Raw genomic sequence first — 19,042 nt, 5'->3', positions numbered from 1 at the left:
GATGGTATGATGATGATGATGATGATGATGATGATGATGATGATGATGATGATGATGATGATGATGATGATGATGATGATGATGATGATGATAGTGATTTTCTGTGGTTTTAATCTAATCTTTATCCTTTAAAAATGATGTTCCTGATGAAGCCATACGGGGAAACATTGAACATATTGTATAATAATAATATATTTGAACATCCTACCAAGACTCAGTATTTTCTTATTCTGTGTTTAAAATGATGATGATGATGATGATGATGATGATGATGATGATGATGATGATGATGATAGACAACTTCTGTCAATATCCTGGTTACATATTCGTATACCCCTAAACATCGCCCCTAAGGCAATATCCGCCCCACCAAACTCAACATGGTTTCCATATACCTTCTCAGAGGTAAAGGACATAACTTGTTATCCAGTAGACGAGACCAATAATCTCTTCTTCTTTCACTTCAAGGCTCGGCTATCTCTCTCAGCGATTGTCCCGTTGCCATACCCAGAGACAAATACTTGCAAGTTCACGGGAATTCCTGCTACAGGTTCGTAGTGACCGACAACCGCGACTACTTCGATGCAGAGAAAGACTGTGAACGCCAAAAGGGCATGCTGGCCATGGTGAAGACTCATGAGGTCCAAGAATACCTGGTGAAAGAACTGGTCAACACCTACGGTATACCCGACAACTATAGGGTGTGGATTGGTCTCAACGATCACGCTAAGGAAAACCAGTTTGTGTGGGAGGACGGAACAATTCTCAATTCTACCGATTACTCAAACTGGGCATTTGAGAACGGTCCCCGAGGAGGATGGATCCGCCATGACTGGGAGGACTGCGTCTCTATAGATGTCACTACCCACGAATGGAACGATCATCACTGCTCAAATTTCCTGTGGGTGAAGTACGAGAAACCGTTCGTGTGCGAGTACAGGGTAGCTGTCCCCTCTGCGGCACCTGCAACTTCATCTGCCCCGAGCACGGAAGCGCCTACTTCCAGCCCTACGACCGTGTGCCCTCCTTTCACCTGTCAGCTGGACTGTGGCATGGATGGCTACGCTCTCAACCCATCCACTGGCTGTTCTGTGTGTGATTGTGCTGCCTAAAATATGAATCGTAAAACCTATGAAACAAAACACATCACTTTAACAGGAGCCCCCCCAAAATTCTGAAGCTCTCATTTGCAAGAACTAAACAAAGAACGTAATGAGGAGATTATGTCTTAGAATACAACATTTTCTGATATGCCAATAAAAGCAACTACTTCAGATTTAGATATTGGATTCGGAAAAAAATAGTTGTCCTCATTAAAGAAATAATATATTTCGGTTATGGAATGCAAAGATTGGTTATGTCGCAAGTCATGTCAGGTAGAAATATTTCAGTTTGATGTCATCGTCTTGAAGTTACTATAATAAATCGACCTTTCTTATCTTGGAAATGTCGATTGACAAAGCAGTTTAGCGTATCAATAGCAGTCATCAAATTCTTATTCTCATAACAATCCTCGATTAAAAATTCGAGATGTTTTATGAAGAAAATGAACAGAGTCCAAAAATGATCGAACGTTACCGGGACAGAAAGAAAGCACGAACAGGACAAGCGGAAAGGAATTTTAGTCACACTTTGAAGAAATTGCACAGCGATCTAGATATCTAAAAAATATCTATTTGAATCACTAACATATGCCTACCTAGCGAGTATAATGAAGGAACAGACACAGATATTGTTTTCATTAGTTAGCAAATAAGAGGTCAAATAAAACGATTCATTGAGACAGTTGTGACTTCTTGTTGTTATTGCCGTGTCATCAACTCTTTTGTCTACCTCTGACTCATTTTCTGTCCCTTTGTATAGCTGTCTCTCTTTCTCAACACACACACACACACACACACACACACGCACACACACACACACACACACACACACACACACACACACACACACACACACACACACACACACACACACACACACACACACTCATAGACACAGACACACACACACACTCTGTCTCTCTCTCTCTCTTTTTTTACTCTCTGCCCCCCCCCCTCTCTCTCTCTCTCTCTCTCTCTCTCTCTCTCTCTCTCTCTCTCTCTCTCTCCCTTTATCTATCTCTTGGTTTGTCTCTCCACCCTCGAGCTCTTTCACTAACTCTCTCTTGTTATTATTATTATTTTTAAAATGTATCCCCATATTCTTGTAAGCAGTATAAATTCAGGTCTTTTATATCAACAGTACACGTTTTCCAATGCCTCTTTTCCTGACTTACACGCCTGACCATTGAAACACTGTCCGATCGTGACAAATGAGTTGGGAGCACTTAGGAGCACACTCTACGTTTATCGCTCATCAGGCCCATCCATGCTTCCGTGGTTGCTCGTAGTTTTGAGATGGCGTCCAAGAAATTCGTTTTTCTGCTCAAAGGAGATGACTGCAAGGGAACCGCCATTTTTTTCACATTCCAGTGTTGTCGTTTGGAAGATCTTGTAGTGGTGCAGGTGTTTTTACGTCCCCATCATCCACATTTAAGATCATTTAGGAGGCGGGCTTTGACCCTGCTTATCAGGACCAACACAGGCTGAGAGGGATTCATAATCCTAGCAGAAAGACCGATATGCTCGATAAAAATTCTCCCCATTCTGGAATAGCACCCGGGTCTTCTGTGTTTGACGGTGAAGTGCCTATTTGCTGCACCACAGACGTCGATCACTTTGGGTGAGGCTTTTTTTTGGTAAGTGTTTTACGGCGCTCGGAACTGCATAAGGTCATATTCGTTAAGCATTTTTTGGTTTGGTAGGATTTAATTTTGAATTTGTGGCGCCGAAACCTACTCTTGTCGACATTTGGAACACTAAGGGATCTTTAACGCGCGCAACTGGCACACGGGGGAGGGGTGCGAAGTGATAGCATGTTCAAATGAAGAGATGAATGTTCTGAGAACCAGCAATTATTGATGCACTGGTATGTTGTTTGAAAGGAGACTGAGGGAAAATGATACTTGTATTTGGAAAGGCTCTCCATGCCTTAATTTGTCAAATGCTTTGGAATAATCAATGATTCACATAATAGCAATCTTTAAGCCGTTCAGGGCTCCTCTCTATTAACATTATGATGGTGGAATATGAAGCTATGGTATTAATGTACACTGGTGGACCAATTAATATACTTATACCAGTAATGAGCAGGGCCGGCTCGTGGGTCTAAAAAGTGGGCGTGCACAATTAAGCTATCTTAGGCTGAAGATAATCAAGGGCAGAGTAAATAGGATGGTGTATAATTTTAGGATCTTCGGGTTGGTGAAGGAAGACCCTGTGCTTTTATTTTCATTCTTTTTACTTGTGGCTTTGACTTCTAGAACTAAATCTGTTTGTTAGCTAAACGTCAATTTCATTCATCCTGCATTAGAACTGAACACTCAAGTAATACCTTTCACCACTCCACTACAAAACCGTTCAAAAGCACAACTCATAGGACGGCGACTTAAGTATGTCACGTTCACCTCCCTCAGGTTCACGGTCACAGAGTCACTTAAAATAGCGACAAGACAATGGACCAATCACAATTCACTTGAGCACTCCGCTGGATTGCTCCGAGGCCCACATAATTTTGGCATGGACTAGTGCACAGTCTATAGGGTTTATTTCTAGATTGCCTACTGTGGGCTATGTTTCGGCGCTATTCGGCAGGAGCACATTTGAGAGGTGCACAAAAAACACACACACAAAAAACACACTCATAAACACACATACAACAAACACACACACACACACACACACACACACACACACACACACACACACACACACTCCCCTACAACAAAACACATCCTTTTCAGGTGTCAAGTCTTGAGCAGACATTGACGATCATGGTACCTCCTCCTTCCTGTCGCCAGTCTTCCTGACCAGCTGCAGTTTTCTCATTGTGTTGTTTGTTGGAAAGTCTTTATAATTCATCTGCTATTCTTCCCCTCTATCATAAAAAAAAATAATCCCGCAGTATCTCTATTTTGATCTATTACTGTGGTCAAAGAATGTCAATTGTATTTTTCTGAGGGCTCTGATAATTATAGATCTTTTACAACCTGCATTTGGAGCACCTCTCCATTTGTTTTCCTCACTGTACATGGGTATTCTCCTTAAATACTACATTTCAGCAGCTTCTAGGCTTCTTTCAGAGCCCATATAATACAGGGTGATTAAAAAAAGAATACGCCAAAATCATCACGCGATATTACAAAATTTAAAACCAATAGAAAACTCCAGCGTTGACTCAAGTTTGTACATACTTTTAAGTTTTTATTCAATGTTTTGCAAGTGCTTAACGTGGCCACCACCGGCAGCACGGACAACATAAAGCCGATATGAGAATTCTTCCCAAACGCGCGTCGGGATGCCTAGGTCCACCTTGTTGATTCGATCTTTCATGTCATCGATGTTTGCTAGACGTGGTGGGGCATAAATTTTGTCTTTACTATACTCCCCAAAAAGGGACTATTCACTTTATCAAGCAAATTCGAATGACCTCATTTTTCAACAAGATGGAGCATCACCCATTGGTATCTCGGGATTCCTGCTTATCTGAATGAAAACGCGCCTCACAGGTGGATCGGTTGAAAGCAGTACAAGCTAGTTAAACCCCGAAGCTCTGGGTTGTCGTGCTGATGGCTTGCGGGCAGGAAGTTTGCTAATACTCTCGTTGTAGATTTCATTTTCTTTCTTCACTAGGCTAGATACCACCTTAACACAACACCTTTCATCTTCCCAGGCCTCCCATTCAATTTCTGGTACAGAGGCTCGAAGCATTCACAAAGATAAGCCATTTCTTAAGTTTTGTGTGAGATACCATGCACGATCACAGCCCCCCCCCCCCAAACTCCCGCCCCTCACCAAAACAAAAAAACCAACAACCCCAAAAACAAAAGAAAACAGTTGAAGGAACCTAGACACTTCGATAACGACATCACGACTTTTCATGACCTTTAGATTGGGGGCAACTGTTGTAACTATAATTCTCTTAGCTGACGTAAGTGTGATGAATGTGGTTCTTTCGGGAAAGACAAAGTACAATAATATATTACAGTTGAAGAGGGATGGGGGCAGGCAACGTTATTTAAGAGGATTAATTATCGAGATATGTCATCCGTGCGCAACAGATCAAAGTCATTGACAATTGAGGCCTCAAAATTTATATTAGAAATTCATTAAACTCGTCAGACATTTGATTTTTTCCCAAACCAGCAAGCAAAAGCTGTATTTATTTTGAGGTACCAGAATTCTTGGGCCTTCTATTCGGAACTTAACTGACCCACTACACATGATGAATTTAGGAAAAATATTCCTTTTCGTCACTTTTCGACACAAATAGAGGACAACCGGTGAACGCATCTTATCTCAACTTCGTTTTAAAAACATTAATTTGAAAAAAAGGGGAAACAAGATAGTGACAGTGATTAATATTGGGTTTTGAACGTTCTACCTTTGCGTGAATCAATGAAATCAAGGTTTATTAATATATTTTTCCCCGAATAGAGTCATATCTGATCTTGGGGGGTGGGGGGTGGGGGTGGGGTGGCTTTTGATTTGTGCTCGAGAGGCGGAGCTGACGCGTACATTTTGAGTTTGAGTTTTTTTTTGTTTCGTTACTTACGGAAAATATAGTGAACACATTGAACTAGATCTCGAAGACATAACAAGAGTACAAAAGGGGTTGAAAAAGATTTGAACAAGCTAAGGGTTTTCAATTTTCTGAATTCTTGCGCAAAAAATGTCCACCCCCGGGGCAGTGCCACTGACTGTAGTGTCTTTAGGCCATTCCCGAAGGGGGGGCATTTCTGGTTCAAGCATAGTTGAATTGTAAATGGGCTGACTCATGTCACGCTCTTAACTGTGCCTGATCTACAACAGGGAACTGCTGCTTTTTCTTTCCAGATCCTTGCTATTGTCATATTCCTCTACTTCTTTTGTATGTTTGTCACTCTCTTGTGACCTGCTATTTTGGGGTGCCTTGATAGTCGAAACAGACCTGGTGCTGTTGAAGCTAGAGAGGTGAGCAGTCTAAGTCTGATTCCCTGTAAAGACTTCTATGTTGACACCCACCCCTTGGCTGTCATATGACCTTATGCAGTTGCGAGCGCCGTAAAACCCTCTACTACTATAAATAACTAAAAAATGTCCCTTGACGACACATTCAGTACCATTGTGTGTACAATGAAGACCTCTGAAAGCTGCTCTGGCTTTTTTTGCCTTTTTTTCAGATTGCTAATATTTTAAAGGGGATGGGGCTACACTAATCGTGGTTTCTCAAAATGTATCTCTTTGAAACGTTGGTTGCTTGTTTGCAAGTATATGAGGCACATTGTTGCGGAAAGGATTTGTCTGTAGAGCAGCAACTGTGTTTGTGACAGGTTTTAAACAGAAGTGGTTGTTTTAAAATTGAAACAAGTTATTTTGATGCTCACTCACACATACACCACACAAACACACACACACACACACATACACACACACACACACACACACGCACACACACACACACACACACACGCACACACACAAACACACACACATACTTGGATTTACTTGGATTTACTTGGGGATCCAGAGCTAGAATCATAGCAGGCGGCACATGTCCATAGCTGCTCATCTCTCCCTTCCAGCGTCCACCTCAGGGTCTTCCTGCTAATTGTCTCCATGATGAGCTGGATTGAGACACGCCTGACCACTCCTCGGAGCAAACACATTTTTCTTTTATTGTGCTGAGTGTGTGGGAGTGTGTCTCCTCTTGGTCGTAAAGGCCCTCCTTGCATCTGGCGATCACCGTTGGTGGGTCGAGCATGGTTCGGCCATTGGGTGCTGCTTTGCCTGCAAGTTCATCAGCACGCTCATTTCTGTGCACTCCGGCGTGATCAGGGCAGAACACCCATGGAATCCTTAGGAGGTGGCTATTTGCAATGGAAGCTCTCCTGTCACTGTAGAGCCACCCACTCCTGTTTTATTCTAGGGTGCTCATCGAATCTGTGACTAACAGGGCATACCCAAACACACACACACACACATATACACACTCAAACACATCTACACACAAACACAGACACTCACAAACACGCACAGACACACACACATCCACGCGCACGCATACCCATACATACATCCTCTCTCCCCCACACATCTGTACTCATACACATATTATTTAAATAATATGGTTGCATTTACAGACTCATAATCACATGCATTAAGTAGCGCCCACATGCCTAAGTTGTTGCTAATACTCACAGCAATTTTAATGACACTGTGCCGAAGGTAAGCGTGTTTTATGATCAATATTATATCAATTTACTAGTGCTGAGCGGCGAGGTTCCCGGTTATTGAAAGCTAGGAATCGTAGGAATCGACTCCGAACCCAATTACTTACTTTCCAATGATGGGATTTCTTCCAGTTCTACAATTTACACTCCGAATATCCAAATCAGACTCCGTGCAGCACTCATGGGATAGAAGTCAGCCCCTTCATGCCACAAGGAAATCACTAGGACCTGTATTTTACTTTTATATAAACATCTTTTTTTGTTGTCAAAGTAGTTAATTGAAGCTTAGACAAAATGATTATAATTATTGTTTGTACACACTGTCGACCGAAACCCCAAACACAATATTGTCAGTGGGGGTGTACGAGCAAGAGAAAAAATCTTGTTCAAGTTTTGATCGAGAAAATGAAAAATTGTTTGGTTCACCTTAGAACTGACAGATAAATACATTTTCTACTCCAAGAAACAGCCAAATCTTGCTCGAACAGAGGTCAAAGTTAAGCCAGCGCTCCGCAAGTCATTGCTCGCTGTTGCACTCACTAACTCGAGATAGGAATGTTTGATGACATATTGTACGACAGTCCACAGCTGAGGTCTGGATTAAAAACAATATTTTTCGTCACCTTGGCCTAGATGTCAATTGTAGAAGGTTCATTTGAGGTTACTTATTTTATTTGTTTCTTATTACTCCTTGTTTGTTTTTCGTTTTGTTTATTTGTTCTGTTTTTAGAAGTATTTTTTGGTATAGTCTTTATATTTTTATAGTTTGGTCTAGAACTATTCATTGTTTTGTTGGTTTATTTTTGTTTTCTCAGGTCATGAACCATTGCTAATAATTTCTCGCTCATCACTACCACAATCTTTACTTTGAAATAGAAGAATGTGGTTTTCATCTTGATTCGATTTATTGAAAAACATGACGTGAATGGCAGGGCGGCTCGTGGGGTAAAAAAAGAGTGGGGGGGGGGGGTCACAATATTAGCCCAACGGAGGTTGAAGATAGTCAAGGGTATAATAAATGAAATACATGTTCATTTTAATATCTTTGGGTTGGCGAGGACCTAATTCTTTCGCTCTTTTTAGTCATTTAGGTCTGAACGATTTGCTTTGGTAAAACAACGAATTCCATTAATCCTGCTTTGGAACTGTATACTACAGTGACATTGCTTTCATCTCTACAAAACATTCAAAGGCTCTATTACGTCCAGGATGACCTAATTATGTTACGTTAACCCCGTTCAAAATCAGGGTGGCTCAGGCAGGGCTATGTGAACGGTAAAAAAGAATCAATCACACTTTACTATGAGCCCTTTGGTGGACTGCTGAGGAGTACGAAAAATAATACCAGTATCAAATATTCGAGAAGGGTCTCTCCGATAGAACACTTACGAATGGGATGCACGAATATTTTTTGCTATCTTTGCCAGCTCAGGAGCAAGGAGAAAGTCCTGCTTACCATCTCCACCAGACTAGTCGCCCCTCGGTCCTGGGAGTTGGATCTTCTTCCAAGTGCCTCCACACATCTGTCTGATGCTTTAGGTTTTGTTTAGTGGTGGTATTCGGAAACGTCAACATCTTTATGTTGAATGTAATCCAAATGTGTTCACTGGGGTTGTTCGACTCAATCCGTCGAGCTGGAAGCTGCTGTTGCTGGCGGAGCGGTTGGTTTGAGTCTCCTTACAATGGAAATTAATTTCTTGAACTACTGTTTTGTCTAAGAGCATATGCTTCTTGAATCTTGTATGTAAAAAGCCAGTCGCCCAAGGAAAGATCCTTTCACTGTTTCTGAATTTGCTGCAGAGAAACGCGATCATCAACCCATTGAGTCCAGTTTTCGGTTCTACCTTAATGGACTGGAGAAAGAGACTGAAAAATAGCAGGAACATGGCGATGATAAAAACATGTTCACCACTTATTCCTCGCGTGCGTTCCCTTCTCAATAAGGCCTGTTGTCTGTAGCAGAATGTCAATGACAACAAGTTCCCCGTTGGAGACACACTTCGCTTAGCGTCTCCAAAGGCAGAGAGCAGTTGTCATATTTGGATGTAACTGAGGTTTGACTAATGCCATGACGAGAGTTGCTACAATAAAGAGTTCAGAGCCTGTGTACTTGGGAGTTAAGCGCTATATAAATGCCACACATGTTTACTATTATTATTATTATTATTATTATTATTATTATTATTATTATTATTATTATTATTATTATTATTATTATTATTATTATAATTCTTCTTCTTCTTCTTTTTCTTCTTCTTCTTCTTCTTCTTCTTCTTCTTCTTCTTCTTCTTCTTCTTCTTCTTCTTCTTCTTCTTCTTCTTCTTCTTCTTCTTCTTCTTCTTCTTCTTCCTCTTCTTCTTCTTCTTCTTCTTCTTCTTCTTCTTCTTCTTCTTCTTCTTCTTCTTCTTCTTCTTCTTCTTCTTCTTCTTCTTCTTCTTCTTCTTCTTCTTCTTCTTCTTCATCTTCTTCTTTTTATAATTATTATTACAGAAATACAGTTGTGAAGTTTTATTCTATCCACCTTATACACATCCGATCCTGTCCCTTCAGACTTTCATCTAATTTGACAGAAATGATATCTAGCTGGGAAAAAAATCACTGATCACAAAAACCATGTGGAACACAACAAATGTTTGACCCAAAATTCTACAGCGATGACCTGTATGTATTCATCGGTGATGGACAACCTTTGTATATAATGGCCTACATGTAAACATATAACTAAAATTGACACATCTGAAGCTCCTTAGTATTTAGCTATCTATGATAGATATTCAAGATAGATAGATAGATAGATAGATAGATAGACAGATAGATAGATAGATAGATAGATAGATAGATAGATAGATAGATAGATAGATAGATATACGGAAGGAAAGCAAGAACAGAGAAGTCCCATTGGTTGCGGCAATCGAGGGACCACACTCTAGCTGATCTTTACAAATCATTTTGACGCTGGGCTCAAAGTCACGCAGAGGACTAACTATGACGGGGACAAGCGTGGAAACGGGGAGCAGAAGAAAGAAAAAAAGCAAAGTAACGTCAGCTTAAAAAAAAGCAGGTACAAGTCCTCGTAATCAATAAAAACAGGGCACATCTTATAAATGTGTTATCTCGACCTTGTAGAAACAATGAACGCTCCGAAGATTGTTAAATAGGTCCTTAAAAAAACGCACACAAAAAAACTGAAGCTTTGCATATACTCAAAGTGCAAGGTTTCCTCACATTTTTTCTGAAAGTAGACATCAATACGATTCTCAACGTGGATTGAGACGTCAGTCACAGTCATTTGAAGCCATGTTGTTTTGGAGCTCTGCCTTCGTTGTCGCCCTATTTCTGGGGCTGGGTAAGTAAAAGAACAGAATCGGAATGCGTTTTATATACACACACACACACACACACACACACGCGGGCGGATATAGGTCTATTTATTTATATATATACCCAAATATATATATTTAAATATATATTCAAGTATATTTAATATTTATATATATATAAACATATAAAATATGCTGTTGAGGGAAGTTAGGATTTGAATTTCAGTGGGATAAATGATTCATGACCCCCCCCCCCCCCTGTCCCAACCTCGCCTTTTTCCTTTTTGTGATTCCCCATGCACTATCAGGAAGTAACATTACATGTACACTGTCTCCAATGAAGTGCTGCATGCCTGAAATCGTATAACAGAACTCTATGCTTTCCTTATTGTTCCAACTTCTTTGCCACAATTTTTTTATATCTAGGAGTTACTATTTGTTTGCTGTCTGTCACCAGTAAATCTAATTGCTTTTTGTCTACGATTACGCTTTTTTTTTCTTTCAAATATTGCTTTTAAACGGAAAATCTCTAGGTTTAAGTGAGTATAATGCGAGGTTTGTGAACTGAATATTTTGCAAAAAAATTGTGCTAGAATGTTGTATTCTGGAACAGACATAATTCATTTTAAAGGAAATTGTTTGACATGAAATCCATGAAGAAGAAACATATTTGAAAATGGAAAACGGAAAAAGCACCCATAAACGCAAAGTGCACCAATTTTTTAAAAATCTTGTAAAGACTGTCTTGAAACGATTGGTTGGCTTTTTTCCTTATTTTCTCGTTGACATTTAATTTTCCATCCCTGTAACATTTAAACAATATTTCATTTCTTTTACGGGGTTAAAAGTAATGATTTTATTCTGGAATTCCCAGAAGCAGTGTTCTTCTTGCCCTCCTTTGGAACCGACACATTGTTAACCCACCATTCTAAATGATCAATGGCGGCCAAACACAAGGACCCACTATACCACGACTGTTTAAATCGACACAGACTGTACATATTAAGTATGGGATGGCAATAGTATTCTTTCCTTACCGTGAGAGGAACTTACGAAATGTCAGCGATGGTGAGTTGGTGATAAGGTGATGTTCAATACTAAAAGCTCTCTGCTCTTTACTGAACTTAACCATGATCTCAGCAGGTAAAGAAAATCTGTGAAAAACAGTATCTGCAAACTTTTGTTGGCTTGATAGATTGCTGAAGCTTGCAACTTTTAATGGTAGGACTAATGCAAACAGGTGTGTCATGCTACAAAACATGGGGATAAGGTTGAAAATGGGTTGCTTTGTTAAAGCACTATATAGAGCAAACCCATTCTGTGGAATTATCTGAAACGAATATAAGACATGTTCATTTGGACTTCCAAATATTGTGTTCAAATGTGAAACGCCAAACTTCAGTATGGTGGAAATTATATACAAAACAAGTTGTAAAGTTTTTTTTGGGATGGCCCTTTACTTGAGAATAGACGTATCAAGAATTGCAATTGTGATGAAACTACGACGGCTGTCCGAGAATGAACAGGAAAATGGCCAAATAAAATAACTATATCTTTCAATTCTGTAAACATTTTTTAGCCGTTGAGGAAAATTTTTAATTTTGGTGCACCATTACAGTAAATACATTGAATGTAACCATTCCGAAATATCACAACAAAGACAGCAACAACTATGCACAATTAGTCAAAACTAAAGGTCAGAGCTCTAATACTAATTGGGAATCTGCAGGCAAAATGGGGAAGAATCCGCTGAAATTCGGGCAGAACTTTAAAGTGTTTATGGTGAGAATATCAAGGGTCTACCATTGTTGCAATTTACTTAAAGAGCGGCATGCATATTTTACACGATGAGTAAATCATAGTCCGTTATCTGTCTCCCAACTCAAAAAAAAAAAAAAGAAGGATGGGCGCTTTGAAAACTCATTTGTTATGACAGGAGACTCGAAATCCGTCTTATTGCCCATGCCCTAGATCTTTCTAGGTCAGCAGTTTCCCGAATTTTTTTAAACTGAAAAAACAAGTTTCTGTAGAGAAAACTATCTGCTCGGTGGGTTTCAAACCAGTTGATAACTGACAAAAGGCATAGCTCGTCGATTTTTTCACGAAATTGTTGGAACAATACTGGTAAACTGCAGATAACACAATGGGACTTGTGCATACTTGTGATTTCCGAGAAACTACTGAAAGCTTTTTGAATCACAGCCCTAGTCTTTCCCTTTTTCATCTTTTTGAATCACAGCCCTAGTCTTTCCCTTTTTCATCTTTTTGAATCACAGCCCTAGTCTTTCCCTTTTTCATCTTTTTGAATCACAGCCCTAGTCTTTCCCTTTTTCATCTTTTTGAATCACAGCCCTAGTCTTTCCCTTTTTCATCTTTTTGAATCACAGCCCTAGTCTTTCCCTTTTTCATCTTTTTGAATCACAGCCCTAGTCTTTCCCTTTTTCATCTTTTTGAATCACAGCCCTAGTCTTTCCCTTTTTCATCTTTTTGAATCACAGCCCTAGTCTTTCCCTTTTTCATCTTTTTGAATCACAGCCCTAGTCTTTCCCTTTTTCATCTTTTTGAATCACAGCCCTAGTCTTTCCCTTTTTCATCTTTTTGAATCACAGCCCTAGTCTTTCCCTTTTTCATCTTTTTGAATCACAGCCCTAGTCTTTCCCTTTTTCATCTTTTTGAATCACAGCCCTAGTCTTTCCCTTTTTCATCTTTTTGAATCAATGCTGAGATATGTAACCGGGACGAAAATCTGCGATGACACGACACTCTTTGTAGAGCACATCAGGGATTGGTTTCCGTCCTTTGTCACACATTTCTACAGGAATGACATGAATTTACTTATGCAGCGACAGAACAAATACTTGACTCTTCAAGGGGACTACATTCAGAATCATAAAGGGAATGTCTTGCCAACTAACTGCGTAGTATCTCAGTCATGCCGAAATTTTCATTTTTATTGACATTTACTTGTTAATTTTAGAACAATCCTCTATCATACTGAGTGGGGGGCTTAATATCTGCAGACGTGATCTGTCAGTTGACTTTCTCAATATAAATAGCGGCTTTTTGTTGACTGAAAGTAATATTCCACACCCCTCCAACACTCAAATAAAAAAAAAAACGAAAATTGAAAAAAAAAACACCACCAAAAAGCAAACAAAAGCCAGTTAATAGCAAAATCAATTACAACGTCAACAACAACGACAAAAACAACAAAAAGCTATCAAGTACAAATTTATGGATCAATCTCTTCTGTTCTCTTAGCTTAATCTAAGGAGTAAGTTAAAAAGGATTTTTCTGGTATAAGTGATCGTGACAATAAAACTACCACTTTACCATTGTCTTATCTTCCTTGAACCATTGCCATTCACTTGCAAATTGTCAAGCTGTACTCACAAGGTACGAATGGCGAAATGTTACACCTTTAATTTAAAACCAAGATATCCTAATTGTCCCTATGTTAATTACTAAAAACTGATGTTTCTTTCTCTCAGGACACACCGTTACCATCAATGACTGCCCAGCTCAAGTACCACGGAATTCGTACTTGCGTGTTTTTCAAGGCGTATGCTACCAGTTTGTCGTAAACCATAATCACTACTATGACTCTGCTGAGTCAGACTGTGAAAAATATGGCGGGACCCTTGTACTTATAAAAAGCGTCGAAATCAACTCCTACATCCATAAAGAGCTTCATACCACTTATAAAGTAACCTCTGACACGTGGATCGGTCTGACGGATGTAACAGAAGAGGGAAAATACGTGTGGGCTGACGGCACTGTGGCTCACTATACCAACTGGGCATCCGGCGAAGGACACCAGTTTTTAAGCGGGGCGGAAGACTGTGTAACGATGGACCCAACCACAACACTAGGTCAATGGAGAGACTATCAATGTTCTGGAAGTTTGTTTTTCGATCACCCGAAACCGTACGTCTGTCAGTACATTCCCATAACAACTTCAACGACGCAAGCTCCAACAACCCAAGCACCAACTACAGCAGCCCCAACTACCCAAGCCCCAACTACCCAAGCACCAACCACCCAAGCACCAACCACTGAAGCACCAACCACCCAAGCACCAACAACAGAAGCACCAACCACCCAAGCACCAACAACAGAAGCACCAACCACCCAAGCACCAACCACTGAAGTACCAACCACCCAAGCACCAACCACCCAAGCACCAACCACCCAAGCACCAACCACCCAAGCACCATCAACACAAGCACCAACCACTGAAGCACCAACCACCCAAGCACCAACCACCCAAGCACCAACCACCCAAGCACCAACCACCCAAGCACCATCAACACAAGTACCAACCACCCAAGCACCAACCACCCAAGCACCAACCACCCAAGCACCAACCACCCAAGCACCATCAACACAAGCACCAACCACCCAAGCACCATCAACACAAGCACCAACCACTGAAGCTGCATCCACCCAAGCACCAACCACCCAAGCACCAAGCACCCAAGCACCAAGCACCCAAGCACCAAGCACCCAAGCACCAACCACCCAAGCACCAACAACACAAGCACCACCCACCCAAACACCAACAACAGCTGGATCTGCAGTCTGCCCTGCGTTCACCTGTGAAATTGACTGCGGCATGGACGGTTACAAAACAGATGAAAACCAGTGTTCATTGTGCGAGTGTGACGTATAAACACAGTATATAAATTCTTTTCTATCCGTTTCTTCCGCTCCTTTTGCAGTTTTAACATGTCGTCCAGCTTTTTTCTTTCCTTTCTTTAGAAAACCTGTTTTTTTGCTTTTCTCCTTTCGTCAGGTTGGGAATTCATCTTAAATTGTCTTGCTATTGGTCACTTTCAGGTCAAAACTACTGGGTAGTATTGTCTTCACCTTCCATGGTCCGGCCACGTTATCTTAGATGATAGCATTTCCTTTAATTCAGCTCGGCCACGTGAGTTTCTCTGCTGAAAAGTATTAAATCGGTGTACTACGGCGTGCACAACACATGGCGTTTTTATGTTACTTTATTTGTGTTGGCTCCCCATGAAAACCCGTTGTTATTACAAAGTCGCAGTTATGTGTTAAAACTTAGGTGTTTAAACGACCTGGCACCACAATGTTTTTCTACTTTACTGCAGGGTTATGATTCATCTCAAAATTGATGGTCCAGCATGGCAATAAAAGACAACTTAGAACTGTGCCTTATAATACAAATTTTAAAATTGGTGGTAGGGATTTTTCGCCTGCTGCTTCCTCAGTATGGAATTTCCTCCCATTGCAAGAGAGGCGCTTACTTTGACTGCGTTGAAAGGAGGTCTAAAAACACATTTACATACATTTCATTGTACTTACTACTTTGATTCTTCATCTAATAATAAGAGTAACCAGCAGCCACAAAGATTGTCTTTTTTGTGAATGTTTTCTTTAGTCATACTAGATACAAACCCGCACTACTGATATAATAGTGATAGACATCCCAAGATAAAAATGTTTGTACATGTACTGGATTCAGTGCCGTAGGACCTCTGTGTAGACAACAGTGCTGAACATGATTCGACGCCTGCACTTGTGCAAAGAGTCTACATAACAAGAGGGTCCACTCCTCTGTTTGAGCCTATTAAAAAAGTGCCCTCAAAATTCAGTGGCGCCCTCTTCGCAAATGCGCACCTTTGCGAACAGAGTTACCCTACTTGTGTTAAAAAATCAAAGTGAAACTAACATGTTTTTGAATAAATAAGAAATCAAATTTCGGAAGAACGCTTCTTAAAAATGATTACGCTGACAAAAAACCTCTTCCGGAGGAAAGGGCGACTGTTTTCTTCATTTAATTTGACTTTAGAATGAGAGGCGAGAGGTCATTAAAAAAACAAACTCCGCACTGAACGAACCCGAACAGCTGATGAACAGCAGTCGATATGCGCACGCAAGGAGGTGCTATTCCCGTTCTTCTTCTGGAAAAACGAAAGAGAGCTTCAAAACAGTATATACATTCTTTTCTATCCGTTTCTTCCTCTCCTTTTGCAGTTTTATTTAACATGTCGTCCACCTTCGATCCACTTTTCTACTAGCCTATCTACTACACTAGTAAAATCTACGGTAACTGAAGCAAAGAGCGGACTTCCGGCTGACACTTTTATGGCTGAGTGGACCATCTTGTCATGTACTATCTTTGACTTGTGTGAACGACAGAACGGAGCGCGCTTCCAGCATTTGTTGTAGACATAGGCTCACAACTGTGATGGTGGGTTTCCCCAATTTTCCATGGGTTGCGTAAAAAAAACCCCCACTGTGTACTTTACGGTGGACTGGAAGCATCTTGGCGAGTTGTGGCAAATGGCGAGTTAAGAATCGAGAACAGGAAAATCTGTGTATAGGCTTAATGTATATCTAGATCTAGATCTTCTAAGACGGGCAAAAGAACAGGCCTACAACTCTTTTGTTGAGCACATATCAAACTGCTGGACTAAAGAAAGACAGACACTCTCTAGTTCACTTTCCACCTTCACTTTCAAATAGGTTTCGATAGATCTAAAAACGTTCGGGTCGCCGGCAGTGGCGGGGCGCCATTGGTGCAATTGGTGCAAGCGCCCCCCCCCCCCTTTCCTAATTGTTCTAAGCCAGTCAGTGCTCTAGATCTACATTACTACATCCTTGCGATCCGTCACCCGCTGGCTGCGCCAGTGAAGAGACAGACAGCGAGGATGTTTATGCTCGTCGCAACGCTTGCGGTAGTGTCTGCTGGGAGCAAGCAAAATCTTTGCACCAAAGTAATTTTGTCACTGTAGATAAATCAAGGGATTGTTCTTCCCGCACAAGAAGAAAGGTGCATGAAACTGCTCTTCACAGCACCAGTTTGGTGCAAGCTAAGAATTTGATCCACATTTCCACTAGCCCATCTACTACACTAGTAGAATCTACGGTAACTCAATGAAGAATGGGTATAAAAAATGTTGTCTCCCTCTATTGTGTAGCAAGTCCTGGTGCTGCACGAAGTAATTAGAAATCTTTAAATCTTCTCTGATTGTGAGCATAGTGAGTTGTTGGTATTGTTTCACTTTATTGCAACTCTATGCGGTTTCATATAGAAACAGTTGTAAATATCGATAGATGTAAATTACGGGATATCCTGCAGATCCTAATTGACTTTCTCTAGAAATCTTAATAGTAGCTACTAAGCCTATTGCCCATTGGCTCACTTTCCAATTATGCACCACCTTGTCTGCAACCAGAGAGTATTTAATTTTAGAGAGCGGAAACGAAGCCTCTTTTCGCGTATCCAGGTCACCAGCTGATTGTGAAACGAGGCGCGGTAAACAAAGCTAATGGCGGCTGTCGGCAGTCGCAAGTCACCTGCAAGTGTAAGTGGTGTTTTGCTGCAGTCTGCGTCCGTGCCAATTCAAGATCGCATAAATACCAGACCTAGCATTATTTAGCTTTCCAAAGGACCCTGAAATGTAAAAATTTGCACATGTACTTTTTCATTAACCTTACATAATATCGTTTTTCTCTTGTGTAGGCCTAACTAGATCTTATATCTATATCTAGATCTAATCTAAACCTAGATCTAGAGTCTAGATCTAGAATCTAGATCTAGACTAGATCTAGAATACCTAAACTCTAGACCTAGAATCCTAGAGATATAGATATCTAGATCTAGATTCTAGATATAGATATAGATATCTAGATCTCTAGATCTAAATTAGATAATAGATTGTAGATCTAGTATCAGTGTCCAGGTCAATTAGTACTAGATCTAAATCTAGAGTCTAGTTCTAGAAGTAAGGGCCTAATTAATGCAGTGGGTCTACTAGGACCAGATATAAATCTAGATAGATCTAGATCTATCTTTGGGCCTTATTATCATAGCATAGACCTATTACATGTATAATGTTTGCCTCCACTACACTCCTTCCTCTACTTCTTCACAGCACAGGCGACAGTGCAGTCGATTAGCCTTGTTCGTCACGTCATGCCAGTGCATGGGCAGGAGGACGAAACATTGTTAAACCTTACTAGATCTAGATCTAGATCTATAGCTAGCGAATAAAACACGTTTTTCGGGGGGCTCTGATCGTGGTCTATAGAGTTTAGAGCCTGGGTTACAGTGTTTGCCTCTCATTCAATAGGTTTGAAACATGACTGGGACAGACATTTTTCTTCTCTAAAGTTTTCTCTTTTCACCGCCCAGCTCTAAGTTCTGTCGTCTGTTTTTCCTCCTCACTCTCTCCCCCCCCCCCTCCACTCACACACCCCTTTTGACTCCTCCTCTGGCGCATCTGGGGCTCCTGGCTCTTTCTGCAGCCTTTACTACTACATGTACTACATTTGTACTGCTGCCACTCATTGGCCCCTTCTATCTGACTGCTGTCTTTCAGTCACCTGATCTTATGGTAAGTAAGATCTAACACATAGCCTTCTCGGATAAGGGCGA

The 19,042-nt window shown here is 40.7% G+C and overlaps 1 protein-coding gene across 1 annotated transcript in view; it reads left to right on the top strand.

The window, feature by feature from the left end:
• LOC101852226 (lithostathine-1-alpha) overlaps positions 1-1,785 on the top strand; it is a 4,917-nt gene extending 3,132 nt beyond the window's left edge. The window contains exon 2 of the mRNA XM_005092796.1: positions 469-1,785. Within this exon, the coding sequence (XP_005092853.1) occupies positions 469-1,112 (644 nt within the window). The 3' untranslated portion in view covers positions 1,113-1,785. The remainder of the gene's footprint in view (positions 1-468) is intronic.
• The last annotated feature ends 17,257 nt before the right edge of the window (positions 1,786-19,042 follow it).

The sequence above is a fragment of the Aplysia californica genome, unplaced genomic scaffold (genome assembly GCF_000002075.1).
Source record: "Aplysia californica isolate F4 #8 unplaced genomic scaffold, AplCal3.0 scaffold00053, whole genome shotgun sequence".
NCBI classification, from domain to species: Eukaryota; Metazoa; Mollusca; class Gastropoda; order Aplysiida; family Aplysiidae; genus Aplysia; species Aplysia californica.
The sequence above is the reverse complement of the archived record's forward strand: the minus strand, read 5'-3'. Positions and strand labels throughout refer to the sequence as shown.